The 22,627-nt window shown below is 37.4% G+C and overlaps 1 protein-coding gene across 8 annotated transcripts in view; it reads right to left on the reverse strand.

Moving 5' to 3' along the window:
• CDC14B (cell division cycle 14B) overlaps positions 1-22,627 on the reverse strand; it is a 69,965-nt gene that overhangs the window by 28,026 nt on the left and 19,312 nt on the right. For all 8 annotated transcript variants that reach the window (XM_067569352.1, XM_067569351.1, XM_067569350.1 and 5 more), the window contains exons 4-9: positions 19,774-19,866; positions 8,605-8,681; positions 4,099-4,165; positions 2,827-2,889; positions 1,485-1,572; positions 914-1,144 (exon numbers count right to left, since the gene is read on the reverse strand). In XM_067569352.1, coding sequence (XP_067425453.1) covers positions 914-1,144; positions 1,485-1,572; positions 2,827-2,889; positions 4,099-4,165; positions 8,605-8,681; positions 19,774-19,866 — 619 coding nt within the window. The remainder of the gene's footprint in view (positions 1-913; positions 1,145-1,484; positions 1,573-2,826; positions 2,890-4,098; positions 4,166-8,604; positions 8,682-19,773; positions 19,867-22,627) is intronic.

Consider the following 22,627-nt stretch of genomic DNA (forward strand, 5'->3'; position numbering starts at 1 on the left):
TTTTTCTTACTTTGCCCATCTGTAATTTTCTATCATCATCAATGGAAATATTTTTGACTGTGTGTGTGTGTGTGTGTGCGCGTGCAGCAAAAACAATGTTAACCAACATTTACCAACAAAAATTTAAGTCTTCCAAGCCTACATATAAGTGCACTCAGAATGTGCTCTTAATATAGGGTTGGATTGCTCAATAATGAAGACTGTGAAGTATACAAAATTATCACCTCCAGTCAATAGAAAGTCTTCTGGCTTCCAGACCAGCACACCTTTCCTGGGGCAAAGGGCAGAAAGTATTTCTGCTGTGCTTGTGTCCCATATGACATCTAGATCTATATTTACCGTGTAGAAGGCATAGTAGGGTATGGGGACATGCACAGTGAGTTGCTATGCAGGAGCTCTGTAGAGCTAAAGAATGTCCAGTGCAAATGGGGAATGTTCATGTATTTGATCAACAAACCTCCAAAAAGCTTTATTAAACCTCTGCAAATGATGATTTTCAAAGGCTTATCGGTTAGTCAGATTTGATTTAAAAAAAACCAAAAACAACAAACTTATCTCCATTGCACCCAGCATTACCACTCTGCCAAATTTATAGTTTCTGTTGAAAAGCACAGAGATGCCAAAGGTATTCAAAGAGATGGCTGGAAAAAGAAATGTTAACACTGACACTAGGGAAAAATAGGCTTGCAAATCTCAGAAGCAGCTGAAAAGATTTGCTGAAACAAAAACAAAAATCAGTTAAAGCAGGGAACAAGCATGGAAGACTTCAGCCAAAATGGTTACAGTTTGGCTAATTTATAATCAATTGGAAATAAGGGCTTACAATGCAATGTGTCAGGTAATCTTAACTAACTATAGGCTTTGCTACCAACTCTCAACTCCACCTTGTAATATGAACATGCACACAACATACCTTTACAATGAACTGCTATTACACCTTCAGCATTTTCGCAAATATTTAGGAATGTTTTGACTATCGTATCACTAGGTGTGCTTCCATCAGCAAAGAAGAGATCATAATGCTCAAAACCAGCATCTGCAAATCGTTTGGCATCATACATTTTTTTGTTAAGACGTATTATGGTAGTAACCTTATGTCTTCTAAAGTATGGGAAATAGGCCTCAGGAGCATGGTGGGGATAACCTATAGGTAGAAAGAAAGGGACTAATCATGAAAATTGCACACCCAAATAAAAAAACTAAACAACATGTAAAATAACTTTAAAATAAGGTATGTCCAATAGAAAAATTCCATTTTCAGTTAGTGACTTTTTAAACAGTCTAATTTAGATACAGCTAAAGCAAGCATTAAGTTTTTTATTAACAGGCTTTCCTAAATAATTAAATAAAGCCAAGAAAAACATACCATTGGAGGAACAATTTTTTAAAACAATTGATAAAGTTGCTGTTACTCACAACAAATCAATGAAATACATAATTGTAGCATGTGGGTTTGTATCCCCAATTCCCTTTTTTAAGCATACCATTTTCAATTTTACTTCTTGAATGAGGTCCACTGAAGGCAAGGAATTTTTTGGGGATTATCCAGTTAAAATCTCCATTTTCTGCTTTCTGTCAAGAGAAAACACATGGTTTGTCATTATCCATATATCTGCTTCAAAAGTACAAAGCCAAATACAAGCCCTGCCAAGCACATTTCCAGTCTGCCCTTTGATTCTTCAGTAAAATGTCAAATGCTCTCAATCTCTCCTGTGTTTTTTCTTTCTCAACCCAACTTCAAATGATGCAACTAAGTCGTCGCTCCCCCCCCAAATAGAGCCACACAGATTTTTTTTAAAGCTTTTGTAAATTGTCCTATTAGGTCACTTTTTACTATATTACTAATTACACCATGAAACTGCAACAAGTCTGGAGCGTTCTGTACAAATCTATGCTGCTTTGCCTTTAAAACAGTATATTTATCCAAGTACTGTAGTACTTTAGCTGTACAACTATACACAAGGAATTCCCCAAAAATTTAGGTGAATTTCATGGATTTGACGTTCCCAAGATAGGTTAATTACTACTTTTTGAGGTGCTGCACTTCTGTCATCTTTCTATTACTTCCCACGTATGTTTATTTTAGATGAATGACAACTGGTCCTAATGATTAGCTATACCTGAATTTGTTCAGGTTTCTCATTAACTTCCCCAAGAGCAGACCCTGCCGTTGAAACTGAAGTTTATCATCATCCTACAGATAGAGTGACCAGATGTCTCGATTTTATAGGGACAGTCTCGATATTCAGGGCTTTTTCTTATAGGGGCCTATATTGCCCCCACCCCCGGTCCTGATTTTTCACACTTGCTATTTGGTCACCCTATCTACAGAGAGTAAAAATCAGATCGGGGAGGAGCAGGGGGAAGTATCTTTAACTAACTTACTTCTTTCCAGATACCTCAATTCCACTTTACATGCTATGCTCTTGCATACAGTCTTGGCCTACAGTCACAAATGCAACCTTTTAATGCCACTGAGTTTAAACTTAAAATATCTATCTTGCTCTCTTAGAGCCTTAAATAAAGATGTATGGTAAAAGCTATATTAAAAGCAGAAATGGAAACTGACAGCTACAAAATCAATAGTGTATATCACAAAAAAGCTGTCTTAGCATTTATAGTAAGAGAAGCACTACCACCATCTAACACTTAAATTTCATCGGTAGATCTCAAAGAACATCAGTATCATTATTCCCATTTTAAAAATTGGGAAACTGGGACACAGAGAGGGGAAATGAATTTGCCCCAGGTAATTCAGCAGACAGGAATAGAAACCAAGTTTCTTAAGTCTCAGTCCAGTATCTATCCCCTACGCCACACACTTACCTCATAATGCTCATATTCATCTACATCAAAAGCACTGAAATCCAGGAAGCCATATCGCAAAGCCTAAAATCAACAATACAATTTTTAACAGAAAGAACCTTAATCAAAAAACAAAATGTACCACCATTTTAAACGTCTGCATACTCCTTATACATCTATTTTCCCCCACTTTGCCAGAGTAACATTTCCTTAGTATATTAACTCCACTAGCTGGACTGAACTAAAGTTGATCTCATAAACATTTTAACACTTGTGAAAATGCTGGGTTGTAGAAAGGAGCATTCACAGTCTTGGTCCAAAACAACCCCCTCCATTATACATCAAAACAAGGATGGATAAATATGCAAGCCACTCTTTTTTTTAATTTAATTTAAAAATAAAACCAGAATCCAGGTTACAGAAACATTCATGTCAACAAGTCTCAGAGTCACCTCACCTGAATGCTTGTGCTACAGGGCTAAAAACAGCAATGCAGACACTTCCGCTTGGGCTGGATCTTGGACCCCAAGATCCACTACCTCTGACGGAGGTTATTTGGCAAGGAATACCCACACTACTGTTTTTAGCCCCATACCAGGAGCCTGAGACAGTTGACCTAGGCACTGAGAATCACTGCTGCAGCTTTTTCTTCCCCTTTCCCCCCCAATGTAGATATACTAAGAGTTGCAATAAATTCTTGGATGACTAAATTAGTGGTGTAGGAAGGAATGAGGGGGCCTGGTAACTAGTTGTCTGATTCGGGTATTTTGTCTTTCAAGCGCAAATATCAACGTTGAAGTAATAAGGCCACTGAGTAATGTAGGCTCCTTCCCAAAGTCACCATTAAGCTAGTCACAACCCCTTTATAATACTTACTATGCTGACTGTTTGGAAGCCCAGTCATGGAGAGCCATTTGGTCCAGCCACTTACCAATTTCCATATTAATATCTGGTGTTAAGAGGTAAAATGATTGGCCTGAACAGTTTTACACATCTGACTCCATGGCTTCTGCTAAGATTTTAGCTCGATAACTCCCATTCAGGAAAGAACTTGCTCTATATTAGGGTGCCAGATCCCACCTACTCATGCTTGTTGGATTATCCAGATTTCGTTCACAGGAGCCATGGAGTCAGAGGATGCATTTATTATTACAGAGGATGCACAGATTTGGCAGAGTCAGACACATTGCTGTGATGAAGGTCTAATAATTAGGCCATTAGTTTCATGAGCTAATTTTAGCTGTATTATAATTAGCTGACAAACATAACACTAAAAATTATCATTTTACTTACCTTATTTATTGCATGAAAGCAGTCGAGCAATGTTAGATGAAAATTGCAAGTACCAAATGAAGCATCCCTGTAACACAATACATCTGAAATCAACTGACAGCTGAACGCATTTCTAGTTTCATAAGCAAAACTCTAAGAGTTCCCTCATGCAGATCCAAAACTAAATGAATTAAAACGTTATTTCTCAACAGCCAGCAGTAAAATGACTTGATTAAAATACTCTACTGTTTTCCAATCTTGCAGTTTATTAATTTAAGGTTTTTTTATTGCTTTACTGGTATCTTATGTTAACATGCTTAGAGGATCCAACATTAAATTTATTTCAGCCACCTTTTTCAACAGATATGCCACTTTCAGTTTTTGTTGGGAATAAAAAGACTTTGGCAAAGTTTAGTGAATTTGGACAACACCACTTCCCAAAAGATGTTTATCTTATTTGAAAATAAACATTTTTTTATTAAATAGATTGTATACTGTGATTCCTTATGTATTGTAGGATTTTTGGATTCTGATAAAAAACACTGCATGTGTCAATGGATAAGAATAAAATTACTTCTAACATCAACATTCCCTATTTAAGTCAGTACATATAAGGCAGTTTAATTTTTTTAACCAAAAGATTATATTATAGTAATATTTAAAGAGAATTTTCCTAAACTTAGAGCTTTAAAATATTTAGCTGGACTATGTTTAAGCATAACAAGTGTGGTTCTCACTAGAGCTTTCTTTTTCCTGCCATTCTTTTAAAATCATCTTGAGGTAGGAATAGGAAGTTATTGGTATTATGTAAATTATTGGCAAACGAGTCAATTAAACTGCTGAAACCATAGACTTAGAACTGATCAAAGGTGGGAGCTCTTTTCCCTATTACATTTGAAAGGATAATAATAACTGCTGGTTTTAAAACATTTTAGAATTCTAATAATGGTATTGTCAGTGGCAGTTTATAGTGGCACACAATACTTCCTCCCCATCCTTCTCCTTTTCTGCAATAACATGGAAAGAAGCACTTTACATAGTCCGCTTCATGCTGCACTATGGTATTACATATTTGGAGTATCACTGATTTAAAGTGTCTCTTTACCCCACCACTCTCTGGGGTGAGGACCAGATTAACTCTCCCGTGGGCCCAGGGCTATTAGATTTTGTGAAGCCCCTCCACCACACTTGAGAAACAGGGATTTAAAACGCCATCATCCTACCCTCCCCTGATCTTCCCACCTTTCCCTCCCCCATTCCCAAGAGGCTCTCCTGTGCTCTGCACTCCCCCCTCCCCACTGCTGCCCCATTCACAGAGCAGTTCAGTGTCCCCATGCCCTGCCCTCCCTCTTCCACTTTCCTGGGCTGCCCCCTCCACAGGAGCCTCCGTGCCTAACCCCTGCTCGGGTCACAGGGAATCCCCCAGGCTTTCCCCCAGGGTGTCCTTTTGCAGAGCGGCATTGCATTGCCACTGCCCTGCAGAGCTGTTCCATTCACGCCCGCCCCACGCTGCCAGTGGCACTGCGCTGCCTCGGCTCCAGGCAGGCCCTGGCCAATGCATCCCGTGCATGGCCGGTGGGGACTCGCAGTAGCTGCATGGCAGCCCAGGCAGGTGCCAGGCTGGCCTGGTCATGTCTATCCCTCAGAGTAGACTATAGATTTATTACCTACTACTCTCATCAACAACTGTACTAGTTGAGGCATTAGAGTGAAATGATCTCTGATTTCGGGGTCGTTTTTTTTTTAATACATAACAAGAGATACTTGTTATTATGTTCTGACTTTAACTGACAAAAGCAAGAATTTCAGTAATCTGGCTGCGTCTATTCTCTCTGCACTCTCCCCTCCTCTAATGAGTTACTGTGAAGGACGGTGAGGGGGGAATGGGAAGCAATAGAAAAAAAGGAACTCATTCAGGAAATTGATAATAGGATACAGAGAATTACTCTACTAAGACATTAATACAAATTCCTCTATTGGTAGTGACCACAAGTAACTATTATCTGATTGCAAAAGTAGTTCCTCTCTCTCTGGCTAATGAATAGTCAGTGTGGACATAATCTAAAAAGAACAGGACCTAAAGCACCGTCTCATGTCATAATTCTCTTCAGTAGCTTCCCTCTTCTAGTTGCATCATGCTTGAACACCCTGGGCAAAATCCTGGTCCTACTGAACTCAGCAGGAGTTTTATCATTTACTTCAATGTGACCTGGATTTCACCCTGTATCTTCATTTCAAAGGTTGCACACAGCTGGGCTGTTACCAAAACTCAGCTCCTCTCACTCCCCGCCTCATGTCCTTCTCATTCCACTCTCCCTAAACGATCTTTGTAGTATCAAATTTTGTGCTTCCCATCATACCACTTGGGGCAGGTTCCCTCTTGCATGAGGAGCAATTTCACGTTCCTCCAAATCCCTTTGTAACTTCAGTTTTTTGGGGCAGGGTCCACTTTTGTCATACACAAGTGAGCACCTAGCATTATGGGATCCCGATCAAGACCTTTAGATACTACCACAATTTAAATAAATAATATTACGTGGTGTGAATTAACTAGTTTTTTCACCTCTAAACTCTGTTTAAATGTTCTAAATAACGTATTCAAATAGAGATTTTAAAAAAATCCTTTTGAAATAAGTTAAAAAAAAAACCAAAAAAAAACCCCATGATCATCTTCCCTTGAAAAATAATACGCTACCAAGAGCAGTAATCAATTCCATTTGTCTACTGCAATAGCTTCTTTTCTATGTGTTCACCCTAGCATGGTCTGTTATTTTTAACTGTCATCCAATTTGGATTGCAAGGACCTCAGACCTAGGAGGACCCGGTCTTTCTGTAGGGCTTCAAGTCTCCATATGTACCTGTAGCACTATGTAACTATAATAAAACCTATCTTAGGTGACCAGAGGATGGGATCCAAAAAAAAAAAAAAGATCAAGGATTAGGTGGCCTCTTCTACAAGTTTCTCAGTAATACTAATCACAACTGACATCAACCCTCTTCTTGAGGGTGTCTGAGGCCTGAAGGATTCAGTAAGTATGAAGGCTGAACACCACTCAATCCCAAAGCTGGTTCTCTCAGAACAGGGCAGAAGCACATTGACATAGCATGGAAAACCTTGCATTGTTCCACTGCCTGTGTAAGAGCTATTTTATGGATAAATAAAGTCACAGTCTATCCAGCAACTTTCACAGGATGTGTCTATATTAGAAACATAAGTCGACCTATATTTGGTCAACTTACAGCCACTGCAGTAAGTACTGTGGTGGCTCATGTCCACGCTACCCTCCGTAGGTCGGTGGTGCATGTCTTCACCAGGAGAACCTTCCACCAACCTAAGAGGGGCAGTATGGGAGCTGAGAGCCCGGTTGTGACCTAACTGTGTAGTATAGATCAGCCCATAAGCATTAAATTTACTTTATTCACTCTAAAAAGTTACTCCCAGAAATGGATGCATGGACTGCTGGGAGGGTAAAAACCATAGTTTAAAGGAGCAGTGACGTAGAGATAAGAGTTTGGTAGTGAGCTACACCTCAAGAAGAGTCCTATTACTGCCATTACTGGAACTCTAAAAATAGGCAAAAGCAACTCCCAAAGCCCTACTACTGTTGATAAGGGAAAGGGAGCATGACAGAAAAATCAAGACATTACAGATAACCTTGTTGCTCCCAAGAAAGGGAGAAAGACATAAGGCAGTTGCTCTGGTAAGAAATGCTCACTTGCTTTTAGAGTCAGGAGTGAATGGATCGCCCTATAAATCTAAATGTCTGGATAGTAAATTAGAGTTTTCTGGTCCTCCCTTTAACTTCCTGCATTTTATGAAAGCCTGTTTGATTGTTAGATCGTTTTATCTAACTTTTGAAAGCCTTGCTGTTTGAGTTCTTAGGAGAAATTTACAGAATTGTTCATGTTCAGGATCTATCAACCTTGTTTGTCTACTGGATAAAAACAAACTGTCAACAAGAAGTCTATAGGCTGGGATACCTAAAATTATATCCCCTCAGAGGTGAAACAACATTGAAGCAACCTTTTTTAATTTTATTTTATTTTTAGAGACATTTCTTCATTGGAAAAAATTTCATTTTGCACAAAATAATCAAGCATTTATTTTGGGGGAGTGTGTTCAGCAAGTGAGAGAAAAGATATAATGTCAAAGTTATTGCAGTCACCACAAAGAATTTACAAATAGATATTGTAATATGTGCTTAACAGAATTCAGACTGAATAACTAATGGTATCAATTTCAAATTCATTAACTGTTTTAATCTGTCTTTTCAGGGTAAATACAAGAAAGAACAAACTGTTTATTTTCATTAGCTTATGATAGCTTCCCCATGTACTGTAGGTTTGCCAATACATCTAAGTACTGACCTGCAATATCCTGTCACTCCACTACCTGATCTTCTTTTCATCAGAAACTGCCAAACGTGTTGAGATATACAGCAGCCATAGGCAAAGAACCCAAATTCAATACCGCTGAACACCATTCAGAGATCATGACACACAGAATTCTAACATGTTTATATTTACCTGAAAGGAAGATAAGATACATTTCCAGCCAATAAGAGTCTGTACACATTTTCGGGCGATTCTCTCAAGTATATTATCTATTTTTGGAAGAAGGAAAGAAAAGAGTTTTTAATAGATATTTTAAGCTACATATTAATTAATACCTTTCAATGTTAATTGTAAAATAGTAAACTAAATGCCACTGAGAACATATGCTTGATAATGTCTTTTTCCTACAAGCACGGCATCAAGAACAAAAGAACAAGCAGACAAAGATGTGGTGGACAGAAGCAAAGCATATACTACATAACATACGGGCTAATATTAATATAAGAATGGTTCAAACACCACTGTATAGACATTATCAGGATTTTTGTTGAGTTTCAGGTTCCAGCGAAAGTGCTTTTGTGATGCTATAGTACTAAAGATAGGATACTTTTTGCTGTAATTCTCTGTAACGTATTCTGCATGGACAATTTCATAGAAACTTTAAAGTGATTAAAATTTAAAGGAAATTTAAGACCACAAAAAACCTCTAGGGTCGCAGCAAAACAATAAAGCAGCCCATCTGCAAAGCTGTGCATCTACTCATTAGACAAGCTATACAGCAATGAGTGGGGATGCTGATCCTTCTAAAGATGGAGTTGTAGGAGACTGCAGTATTTCAAATCTTGCACCGCCTTCACTGCACAACCTGAACAAACACTAGGTTAAGCAGTGTCCATTAATCAAATCCAGATGTCACCAAAAAAAGAAAAAAGAAAAAAAGCACATTAGCAGCCTATAATTTAATAGAAAGTAAGAAACCGCAAGAACATAATGAGGGCAAAAAAGTCTAGTACTGAGTATCGAAAACATTTTATTGTTAAAAGAAAACAGGAAAGAATGCCAGATTCACAAAACCCAAGTTCATTACAGATTATGTCTAAAAAGCTGTTTGCACCAGGAGATTGATTCCTATTTACCAACCACTGTCAGCAATGGGGTCTCCTGAACCAGTACTATAAATTGTTTTTTTTAATCAGTCATCCTTTCTGTGACTGTACTGAAAATAATTTTGTCCTGTCTATATCAGCAGTTACACCATTTTCAGCACTGGTTAAAGGGCTCCTATTGTTGACAGGAGTTGTCAGCAACGGCTTCGTTTCCAAGTGTAAGATGGGGCCAGAGAATTTAAGGTAGTCCTTGTGACGAACATTTGCCATCTCTTATTAGAATCCTGGTTTCATATGGACTATGTTTTTAAATATAAAGAAAAAACTTTATATAATATCATCTCTGTACTTTTACTGAAGTATAAATCTTAAATACTTAAATTGTTAAGTGATGTTTTTATATTTTAACTTCTAAATTACTTCCTAAGTCTCTTTACTTGTCAACAATGCAAATTAAAAAACAAACTATAAACTAAGTATTGTAAAATCATTCAAATTAGACAAACAATTCACATTTCTTGTACTAACAGCCACTTTCCCCAAGATTTCTGCCCAACAGTATTTTTGTTTTTAGACAGAAATAAAGTAAAAAAGTATCTACTTAAAATAAAAATTTCCCCTCACCATTTAAGACATTTTCTAGGCATATTTTCTTTTCTTTAAGTTAGCATTGCCTTGTAATTACATTTACACAGCTATAAAGTCAGATCTAAATACAATCATGGGTGAGGGGAACCATGTTGTAAACAAAATTGGAAACATTTCCAAAAATAAATAAAATTAAAAAGTGTATTGACGTTTACTGTTTTTCTTCTGACCAGGGGAATAAACAGGAAAATATTTAACATTGCTGGTGGCAGAATGAAACAAAAATAAAACTTTTTTTAAACAGGAACGAATTTTAGTTTACTTTTGGTCATTTAATTTCTCAATCTGCAAAACAATTTGCCTTCTTTCATTCATAAACATCCCAGGAGAAAGATGAGACTAAAATTAAGTACAAACTGTTGTTCAAGGGCTATTCCTCAGATGTCCAGCTAGTAGCATTTCCCGGACTATGTAGTTTAACACCATAATTATCTGTTACATGGTTTGGATGTACAGCCTGTATTTCAAGAACGGTCAAGCCTGCTTTGATAAACAAATGTGGCTACAATGCAGGTTATTCTCAACCTTTAACATAGTGCCAAAAGCTGTACACCGCACTCCACAATCAATCAAATATACTAGGAAAACAATATCCCTGCCCCAAAGAACAGGGATAGCAACCAGAGGTGCAAGCAACCAGTAAGGGCCTACACTAGGGCCTAGTCTACACTAAAAAAAAAGTAGAGCTATGGCTTATACCAAATACTCTCCTAACATAGATGGAGCTTATACTGGCAAAAGAGTTCAGTTGCCCATATGAAATAAACTATACCGCCCAAAAGCACTTTTTGCCAGAACAGAAGTGTATTTAAACAACAAACAAAAATCACACTCCTAACCAACACAACTATACTGGCAAAAGTTTTAAACAGAGACCTGATTTGAGAAGTAAAATGATTATAACACAAATTGTTAACATATGATCTTAACACTCAACATACAGACAAGGATAATTTTTTAAAATTATTTCAGCTGATATGATTTTCAGCATAGCAGTCCTTAATTACACTGAGGGCTAACATGTCTAATGTCTGTGCGCACATTCACAGTAACAGGATGTCATTTTCCAGTGTAGTCAAACCCTAAATGACTGCAGAGCAGCAAAATAAATCAGCATGGAGCACAGTCACTGAAGGAAACTGCTTCACAGAATAGTTGGGTTCTTCAGAGCTTGTGCAGACAGGGAAAGATCTTGATGAACTTCAGCAGACAGACTGTTCTAGATATAAGATGATGCATAAGAAATTAAAAAGAAAAAAGTTGATGAAGGAGTTACATGGACCTATCAGTAAAAAGTGGCTTGCATAGAACTTGGGTAACAGGATACGTGTGCCTTTACACTCTAGATGAAAGGCTATGAAGAGACTCTATACATATAAGAAATATCTTTGCAGTTTCATAATGTAGGAGGTTGTACTAGTCACAGTGAAGCATTAGTGCCTTGCCAGCGCAGATTTTAAGTAACAGTCAAATTATAGAAGTACTGTAGAGCAAGCAGCAGTGAGATTTGATGATGATTAGATGGGAAGGGAGGGAGAGGATAGACAAAGATGATGTTGAACTTATTGAGAGCTTGGAGTACAAACAGGATTGTATGTAAACAGTGACAAAGGAAGGGGAAGAAGAGTGTTTAGGAAAGATAAATTCAGTGTGTCAAAACTGAGTTTAAGATGGCAAGAGAACCAACATTCAAAAGGAAATCTCAGACATACAAGCAAACATGCAAGACTAAACCAGAGAATGAAAGGTGCGAGAAGTAAAATAGGTTTGTGAATCACTGACATAAAGTGATTGATTGAATCTATGGGAGTAAATAGAGTGTAGAGGAAGCAGGAGAAGACTGAAGTATGCTAACAAGGAGAACAGAGAGACAGGTGAAGCTGCATCCCCAAGGAAACACTGAAGGAGTGTTTGATGAGGTGATCTAAAGAAACAAAGGATTTGCAGAAACCAGGAAGCAGAAATTGTGCAGGAGATTGATTAACAGATCTGATGACAGCTGAGAGATTTAAGGATTTGCCCAAGTGACCACAAGGCTTTACCAAGAAGAGGTCATTTGAGAGTTTAATGAGAGCAGGTTTATTGAAACGAAGTGGGTAAGCAGAGTGTAGGGGACAGAAGAAAGAACTGGAAAAGAGAATTAGTGAATGGGAAAGACCACTCGCTTCAGGAGTTTGAAGGCAAAGGGGAATAGGGAGACGAGCAACAGTTGGAGGCAGGTGGGAGCCGAGAGAAGGTTTCTTTAGGAGACAGAAGACAAGTACTTGCTTCAAGGAAGAGGAGAAGGAGCTAGAGAAGTGTAACTGTAAGGGAAGGAGAGGTAACTAAGACATATCGTAAGATCAGAAGTAGATTTGAGATTTCAGAGTACAAGATAAAGAAAAAAGATGAAGGAGTTGGGATGATGAATAGGTTAGGATGAAGACAGATTTCCTAACGTATTGTGCAAATTTAGGAGGCAGGGAACTAGGTCTTAGGCCAAAAAAGGGAGGAAGAAAGAAGAGGGTATGCCTTTCAGGGATAAAGACACTGAAATTGAGACTGGTGTTTTAGGATACTAGAAAAAGCTTGCATTATGTAAAACCAATGCATATTTTCTAGGATTTCAAGGGCAAGGACCCACCCCCCAACCTTTTTGTGAAATTTATAATTTCACTAATGCAACAAATAAAAAATGGTATTAAAAAGAACAGGCCACATAAAATTTCAAGCTGTGATTATAGCAAGTGATATATCTACATATATCTTGCTACCAAAATACAAAATCATACAAAAAATGAAATGGGAAACAATCCTTACAAAAATTGCACATACAACTTTTCTGAAAACTGTTTATGTTTTCAATCTATTCATTTTCCAAGTTTTTCATCCACGTGACAACTATTTGCTCACTAAAAGCACCTTTTAAAAAGAAGAAAAATTCCATTCTCTAACATCAGTAGAGTAAAAAATACTTGTATAATACATATATTTTATATTTATTTTAAATGTGAGTGCATATACACAAAAATTTTCACTCTAAAAGACTTTGGGGGTTACTGTTATACAAAAGCATTGTTTTAAAAGGATTTTTTAAAGTATGGTAAGTAACTGTCAGTGAATTTATTAACACAGAACTGGCATTTTTCAATCGACAATAATAATCCATTGCAGTTTTCTCAAATGATCATAAAATTCCCATTTGTTTTACATACATAAAAAAATCCTGACCTCAGAATACATAAATAATATACTTGTGATTAGCAATGGGAGCATAAATATCACCCTAGCTAACTACTTTTAAAATTAAGGCATCTGTTTCTAGTTAAGGCATATTGGGTGTAAGTTTGTTAAGAGTTGAGAGAACAGAAGAATTTTTTCCAAGTAAGTGTACTTTTCTACAGATACCTACAAAAACTGGTCCTGCTCCTACAAACCCTTACTCTTGTACATAATCCTATTGACATCAATTGGATTACACAACTGTGTAAGGTAAGGGTCTGGTAAAATAGCCAATCTTACTAACAAAAATTTGCTCTGCAGGAAAATTTAGGAAGTTACCCTTTTGTGTAGCAATATATACCATGGGATGAAGGAAAGAACAGTTCTTTTCCTAGAACTTGTTAAAACTGTAGGTTATCACCAAGAGATATTTCAAACCGCAGTCCAATTATTAACTACAGGTTTCCTGGGATTAGTGATAGGACTATAAAGAGAGGATGGGACCGAAGATTAACAACAGCACGGGAAAGGAAGTTTCAACTGAATGAGGCATCCTAAACTTTAGTACACAGGGCTATCAAAGAGGAATTTTACCTTGTTCTGTAGTGTCACCATATACATTATTTTACACTGCTACTTTGCCTTTTATAAAAGATTAGCCTATTTAAATCTAATTCAAAATAATTAAAAATTGCAACAAACCAACTCTTACCCTAGTGATATACAACACTTTAATAGCACTTGAAAAGAAACAGTGCTCGTAAACACTTTGAATATTCAAACTCCATCTCCACTCCCCCCTCAACAAAAAATCCTCAACTTTAAAATCTACGTAAGATGGTAAATTAATCACACCATTTACAAAACTCAAGCACTTAAAAACAAGAAAATAATGAAATATGCTTGTGGGAAGTGTAAGATTTATTATGTCATTATGACACAACTGCTTGAACACTTATCCAAAAAAATTATTCTAACAGCTGTAAACTGAAAATAAACACATCACAAACCCTTTATTAACAAACAGAGAAGCTACAATACACAACACATTGATCAGCCTCAAATGCAAGTCCACATATATGTGTATATTTTAAAATAAATGAATAATATTGAACAGTTCTATTACCATAATAATTGCTGGTTTCTCAAGAATATATAAATACTTTACAAAAAAGATTCTAAACAGCTGATTAACTGATTTTTCCAACCTAATAATAGTTCTTACAAGAACATATTTAGATAGGCAAATCAAGATAAAAATACATCAAATTAACCTAAAGGTCAGAGTTAAATTTGTTGTGTTGTGACATAACATACAGGTGGCCAATGAAAGACAACAGTTAGTTGTTTTTAAAAATTTAAAGTGGATCAAAACAGGTTCACAAGTAGAAAGACCCTCCCATCTCTGAAAAACTCACAGTTCATCTTAATAAAGGAAGAACCTTAAAAAGCCTTGCAAGTGAGGAGGGAAGATAGCCCAAGAGATCCATTAGCTGCGGAGAGTCCAGTGAGGACAAACTAGAAGGGAGCACTGTCTTAAGTACTAGCACATCCAGCACAACCTTACTTCTACCAAGCAGGAAGGGGCAATCTGGTAAGTACAAGAGGGAGTAAACTTCAAGGCTACCAGAAGAACCTGGTAGATAGAACTGGGAGATAAAACTGCTACTGTGAACACTAGTTGTGGTAACAGTTTTTAAAATAAGTCAAAGTAGGGAAACGTAAAGGGTAAATTCTGAAGAAGACAGGTTTTGCTTAAATGAAGGATAGGCAATGGAGTGTTATACTTCCTCCCTCCAAAAATACACTGCTGCCAACTCCTTTCCATATACACCCCGTAAAACTTTTGCCAGAGATTAATCACTACGCAACCACTAAAAGAGAAACTGAGCATGGAGTATCACAAACAGAGGGACTACTGCTTCTATAGCTCCCTCCTTCTCTCCAAAATACTCTCTTTCCTAGGTGTGGCATTATCAGATTGAGATAGCAAAAACAGAATAGCACTATGGATCAGAATGGGTGAAGGAAACACTGCTTACCCTGAAGAAAGAAGATGAGAAAATAGACAAAGTACAGAGATGAGTCCTGGAGAAGGTGACCTGAATTACAGCAGTTCTTGGGGTGGTACCCATGGAGGGTTGCCCTCCAAGTACATAATTAGTGGCAAGCCTGAGAAAAGAAACACTGTTACTAAGTTAATGCAGTAAAGGGAGGCAGGAATCAGGGAGGAGGGGCTGGGAACCAGAAGGTTAAATTTGGTTTATCTGAGTATAGACAAAATAAAGACGGAAGAGGAGGCTTTCTCTATCCACACCTAAGTTCTAGTGAGGATCAAAAGAAGGCATTATAGAGATCAGCTCAAAGAATCACTTTTTGGTGGAGAAATAAGGCCTAATTAATGTTTATTGTTCCAGATATAGTTCTGCCTTAAAGGTGACACCAAAGTTTTGTTTTTAAATGATTAAACCAAATACTTTTAGCCACCAGACTTTGTGTTTCAGTAAGATACATTTTCTGTGCTGCTGATCATGTTAGGTACACCCCAATCTCATATGGTCAGAAACTTGCATCCCTGCTGGTGCATTCTGATAACTCCAATGAAAATTTAACAGACTGTGACATTACAGAACAGAAATGAAAGGGGTTAAGATCCCAAATCACTAACAATAAATCTAGTGATATAAATACACACATTTTGTTACTGATCTGGGATCTTAAACACGCTGTTTAGAAACAAAAACTCTGCCCTTTATCTTTAAGGTCATGTTACATTGAAGAACTCCTGCCGCTTGAGTTAGGCCTGGCTGACACAATAGACACACCTGGAAAAAAAGCAGTAGATATAAAAAGAAGTGTTTAGCCTGGATGGCCCATTCAGAAACTATCTTCACTGAAGAGGAGGGAAAAAAAGTTGTTAAACGAGAAAGGATGGTAAAGCATTAAAAACATAACTGAAAAAAACCAGACTTTGCTCATAAACCAAATCACTGATCTCAGTCCCTCAACCTCACTATCATTAACTAGGACTCACATAATTGTTTTAGAAAGTCAGGAACAACATAGCTCATCCCATGTCCATCCCCCCCCCCCCCCCAAAAAAATTGTTTTTTCCTTTTTTTGGAAAGAGCCGAAATGACAAATGTTCCTATGGTCTGTCGATGCAACAAACTATTGATAGTTGCAATTTTAAGGACAAACAGGTTTCAAAGCAAGAGGCTTTCAAGTTAATAGTACTGCTATATCACTTGAATGCTTACTATTGATTGTTCCTAGACAGACAGGCTCTGAGAAGGAGTACTAGTTATTTTATATTTACCTTATAAACTTGGGGTACCACCAAAGTTTTATACAGCTTTCTAAGTGTTAAGAAAGAGTAAAAATTCAATATCAGTACCATTCTCGAAAACTGGAAAAATCTTTGTGTAATAAACAATTTTTATTTAGCACATCTACAGAGATGTGGCTTATACCCCAAAAATGTACTTATCTTAAAAAGAGTCACTTAAGATTAACAAATGCAAGTGTGATCTTCCCCCTAAAAGTAAGTCTTAAAATGGGCCCCAAAATTTTCCTCTTACCCTCCAAATTAAAAGCTTCAGCAGTTTTAAAATCTTATTTACAAGAGCTCAGTGACCCACCAACAAGCCCATGTTGCTGTATATGTTGGTAACAGGAAGTGAATGTTTGACTATTCGAGAGGGACAAGGTGGGTAAGGTAATATTTTTTACTGAACCAACTAATGTTGGTGGAAGAGACAAGCTTGCAAGCTGCACAGAGCTCTTCTTTAGGTCATTTAAGTATATTCTTGTGAACTGGCAAAAAGTGTGAAATGGTAAGAACCTTGATCTTTCTCAAGAATTAAAAATTCCTTTTAACTTCTATATTTTAGAACAGACCTATTTAACAGAAAATTAGTGTAACATTTTAACACACTTTGGTTTGTATTCTTCTCCATCCCATACAGTAAACACCCAGCACCCTTCATTTCATTGTTGCATCTCTAATGATTTCCTCCCCATCTAATTCCCACCTGAACTCCTTTCCCCAACCTGCAGTGTGGCCAATACATTTCCAGAACTGGAACAGAAGCAGGCTGTAGAAATGAGATCCCTTCAGATATCTAATACCACTCAATTGACAGAAGTCAAAATGTCATGAAGGATTTACAATCTCAACAGCCTAGGAAGCAAGACTAGAAACTAAACCCAGATCTTCAACGTAACAGTGAAGAGCACTGTTTTTACACTTTCCTGTGCTGAGCTTTAGAGAATTTTGTCCATTAACTGAATATACTCTTGACTACCAGAGGCAAGAACTTACATTATTCTAAGCAGAGGCCTAGTTACTTAAACCCATATAAATTTAATTCAAACAAACAACTACATGCTTAAATACATATATTTCCCTAATGAAATAAAAACACAAAATATTTAACAAATTAAATAACTATCTGAATATACATTGCCATACATACTGGAGCAGTCCCTAAGTCCTTCTTCTCTTAAAGCATGATTCAGTTCCCACTAGACAATGGAAAGACCTGAGCCAGGCTCCATGTACAAGTATCTGAGTAGTTTAAAATAATTCTGCCTTTGCGTGTACAGTTCTGTAAGGTGTGGATGATCTTCACATAACCCTCTCTCAGTCCACAAATCTAGCTCTCCATGGAAGATCTTCTATGGGGCTGGGGTATTCCTCAGAGGCAGTATTCTATTCATCTGTGCCCTCCCCGCCAATATCCACCTGGGGGGAGAAAATATGGCCCTATGTATTTCTGAAGGTCTATACAAACAAACCCCTCCAACTGTGCGCTCCTGTGTGTGGTGATGTGACAGGAAAATTGAATGGATGATCAGAAGCAGGATTGTTAGAAGTTAAATTTTAAAAGTGTAGTTTACAACAAGTTACTCAAATCATAGATTACTTTGCCAATGATTACTATTATTTCTGCATTTTGGGTGCTGCACAAGATGACCATGGCTAAATGGATATCATGGTACTACACAGTTAGGACAAAAAACAAGAAGAAGAAGAATAGGTCCATATTATACTGAAAGCAGTTCACATTTACTTTTTGTCCTATGATCAAATTACTCCTAAGGAATGTTTTTTCTTAAAAAGTGTGACTGATCAGTTGCTTTAGTATCTTGACTCTAAACAATTAAGCTGAACCAAGATATGTTGCATGTTTTTATACAGTTTCAGAATGCTACAATGAGAATGTAACATTTCTAAATCCCTGGAGGTTTTAGTTAAAAGAAACTGTCACATTTATAATGTCAAAAGCTTCCTTTATAAATATAGCAGAACAGGCAACAGAGAGACAGACCCTGGGGAGCAGGAAACAGACCCACTCCGTAATACAAACCAGCAGCAAGGAGACACTCAGAAATGCATGAGCTTTATAACCTTCCTGAGCTATTAAAGGGGAATGACACAGGGCTATATAAACTCTAACACCCTCCTCCCGCAAAGTCACCAGTAAAATGAAAAGCGCAGCTCCTTCACTCCATTCTTTATTTTTAGTCAATGCTCAAAGATAAATGGAAAAGTCAAGAGCAGTCAAGGTTCAACACAAATCAAATACCATAGAGTTAATGATCTATAGTATGTTGCTACTTTACATTTCAAGCACTCTGCATTTTAGACCTTCACTACCCATTTTTGAGGTTCCTGCCACACATTTAGTCTTTCAGAGATTGAGCAGTATGAACCCAATCAGTTTTTAGGTTTTTCCCTACATGGGCAAGCACCTGACCCTGTGCATATTCTGGCACTATACTGCCCTCTCTACACACCCGGCATTCTATCCATTCTGAGCACACCACATACGGCCTTCTTCCTTCCCCGGCCTGTGTCAGGAAAGGGACAGGCTGGAGAAGATACATTTCCCAACTAATACATTTGGAAATAAAACATTTGTCTTTGAATAAGACGGTATTTAGCCTTTACAAAAAGGATGAAATAAGATAAGGTATCAAGAATTTGCCAATTTTCTTTTAAAAAATGAAATATTGGGAATAAAAGACAGAAGATGTGTTTTCCAAAAGCACCTAAGTGACTTGGGAAAAATATTCAATGGGATTTGTGCACCTATATCAGCTAAGGGATTTAGGAAACACCCACCCACAAAAATTTTATGCAGCAGAGGAGCAAAAATCTCTAGGGGCCTTTCCTATCAAACTGATCACTTTATTGGGAAAAAAATTTGGGTAACCTCTATAACAATATATATTTTTAATGTTAAGAGCAACACGAGAATATCAAATTCTTAACCCTCTCCAGCACCACTTTTTAAAATAAGTGGAAGGTATTCTTCATATTTTAAGGACTGCATATGGGAGAATGATAAAAAAACAAAACTTAGCAAATCAAATTTATAGTAAAAGGTTAAATACTTACTGAGTAAGAGCCTATGAGGAATGCAGCATTTGCTTGTTTTTTCTGATCAAAGCCAGTATAATGAATTATTTTCTTCCTTATCAATGTAAACGACTGCATCAAGAAATGAACAACAGTATTATAATTTGGCACTTTGAACTTAAATCTGCATATCCTGACAAAAATTATTTTAAAATCACAGCAGCAGAACAGCTATATATACATAGCAACTGGACTTTTTGGAAACAAGGTTTCCAAAATTAATTAAAATTGTTGCAATGCCTCTCTAGTTAAGATATGATCAAGTGTGTTATTCCATTTTCAATCCTGAGAAATGATATACTGGTTGATAACATCAAAGCATTAAGTCTATTGATAACCCAGTTACATTGCACCATGTTAAGCCATTCTAAACGAGAATGCAAAGTGAACATTTTTACAAAATTTCAAATATAATTTTCATTATGAAAAATAGTAATTTTATGATAAAGGGAAAAGCTACTGTGTTCTTTTTGGTGGTATTTTCTTCAATTATTTTAAAGATTAAAACACTAATATTAAAATGTGATATTGAAACATTTGAAAGTTGTGGTTATTTTAAAACAGACATACACAAGTAAGTATTAAAAAACTCCAAAATTCAAACTTAAGTTTCCACAACCAACCTTAATTCCTGCCCTGCATACTTGCCCAACAATGTGGTATTTTAGTCCAGGGCAGCCAATTCATTCTCATGAGCCCCATCAATCATTTTGCAGTATTAATATTGCCTTCTTCCTAGCAGCTCACAATTTCTACCTGAGCTGTAACTCTTTCTGAAATTCTGGCTGCATCCACCAGAGGCAGCTGTTGAGAACCTGATCTGCAGGCGAATAGGCTGAAGTCTCAGTTGCCACCAACAGAGGCTGCTGCTCTACCTGCTACCTCCTGCAGGGTCTTTATTCCTCACTGTTTTTGCTATCTGTGCAGCGATCCATGAGGACAGGCAAAGTAAAGGAGAGCTGGATTGGGACCAATAGGTAGCTACTATTAACCAACAGTTAGCATAGCAAAGGTGAGCACTGGGTTAGGGGGATAAATGATCCAAAGGGTGTGTGTATCATCCCCCCTGACCTTCTCCTCTCCAGCCTGAAGGAAGTCAGCTCTAGTCCACCTGCACTCTCTTCACTTCCTCCTCCCACTGTCAAAATCCTATACAGAGGGAAGTTGGGTGTGGGCAATACCTGAGCAGAGAGGGAGCTGGGCAGGGGCAATATCTCAGTGGTGCTAACTCTCACTATTTTAATTTCAAGGCTTGGGAGATTTCAGGATTCTCTTAAAGCTCTGCTCCTTAAATTTTAAGATTACATTAGATTATCAGCTTTCATTTTTTTTTTTTTTTTTTTTAAAAAGGGTTTTTAGGTGATGTAGAAAACTCTGAAAACATGAACCCGGAAGGCTCAAAACCAGGAGACAAGAACGAACCACCCCAAATTTACTCATTAAAACTCATGATTTTGGGGGACTCAACTAATGATTTTTGAACACTTGGAATTAGCAATCCTGATATCCTGAAGGGAGGGAGGAGTCCAGTGGAAGCAAAGCATGAGGCAGGGGTAGTGTCCACTGAAGGGAGCTGCAAGGAGCCTAGGACAGTACATTGAGAAGGGATTAGCCCCACCTATCAGCCAAAAGGAAAAGGAGGTCTCTCAATTTGTATTTATTGCACATCAGAAATGTCCACCTGAAAACGTGTAAACCCAAAGACGGGCAATTCCACCCAATACTTCAAAAAAAAATCAGAGAACAAACCATAAATCCAATGCAACTTTTAAAAACAATCTTTTTTTAAACTAGTCACATGAATATTTTTGTCTTTCTCATGGTTTTGAGCTTGTGGAGTTGGCAATAATGTGAATCGTATTAGGAAGTTTCAAGTATGCGCTCTATTACAATCAGTAAGTGTAACAGAAGTTGAATAATGTAGACTGGATACTTCAGCTCAGTGGAACAAAGGCTACAAAATGGTTATTTGTGGTTAGCAGTCTGAAGCTTCCCTGCATCTGAGTATTTTGGCAAAATTTAAGTCTATCAGATAAGACAGCCTTAAAATAAGCATTCTGCTGCTATTGCCCATGGCTCAGAAGCGGGCATACAGGTGGAGATCCACTGCTCCACTCTCCTTTCCCATCTAAACAAAGCTGTTTCCCAGTATTTCTTAAATCATCTCAAGGAGACATTCCTCCCTCCCCTTCAGCAAACTCATTCCAAGGAAATTTTACAAATATTGGGGGCATAGAAGAGGTTAGCTGTATTGGTTCACACGGTGTTTGATGGAGAATGCTGGCTGTTTCTACTATTGGCACTGCTGATAAATGCAATGAAGTCAAAAATGGGTATTGGAAGGAAATTTTAGGAGATTAAGATTAAACTGCAGCTTGTACCTATCCCTGAAAATGGATGGAGGAAAAGCCAAACACTGCTAGGAACAAAAACTGAAACAGCACCTCTGGGTGGCTGTTACTGGAGGTGATGGGCAGGCAAGAGGCAACACCAGCAATGAAAACGGGTGAGACAGGAATTCTGTTATTTCCCCCATAAAGTTAGAAAAAGTAGCCATAAACACCATAACCCCTATGACCAGGTTACATTTTGAAACTATACTCTGCATGGGAGGGTTCTGTAGACTATCAGACCTTTAGCAATATTTTTAAAATTCTAGTAGGACATGAATTCAAAATATCCATATGAAATTACTCCAACATTTTTCACTTATCATAACCTTATGCCCTAGAGGTAAAATTTTCATAAGCGCCTCAGTCCCATTTTCAAAAGTGCCATAGGTTCACAAAAAACAGGATTTAGGTTTGTCTTAGCTAAGGGTCCTTGACAAGAT

The sequence above is a fragment of the Emydura macquarii genome, unplaced genomic scaffold, assembly GCF_026122565.2.
Source record: "Emydura macquarii macquarii isolate MOO-44397 ecotype Brisbane River unplaced genomic scaffold, CSIRO-AGI_Emac_v2 contig_2897, whole genome shotgun sequence".
Taxonomy (NCBI): Eukaryota; Metazoa; Chordata; order Testudines; family Chelidae; genus Emydura; species Emydura macquarii.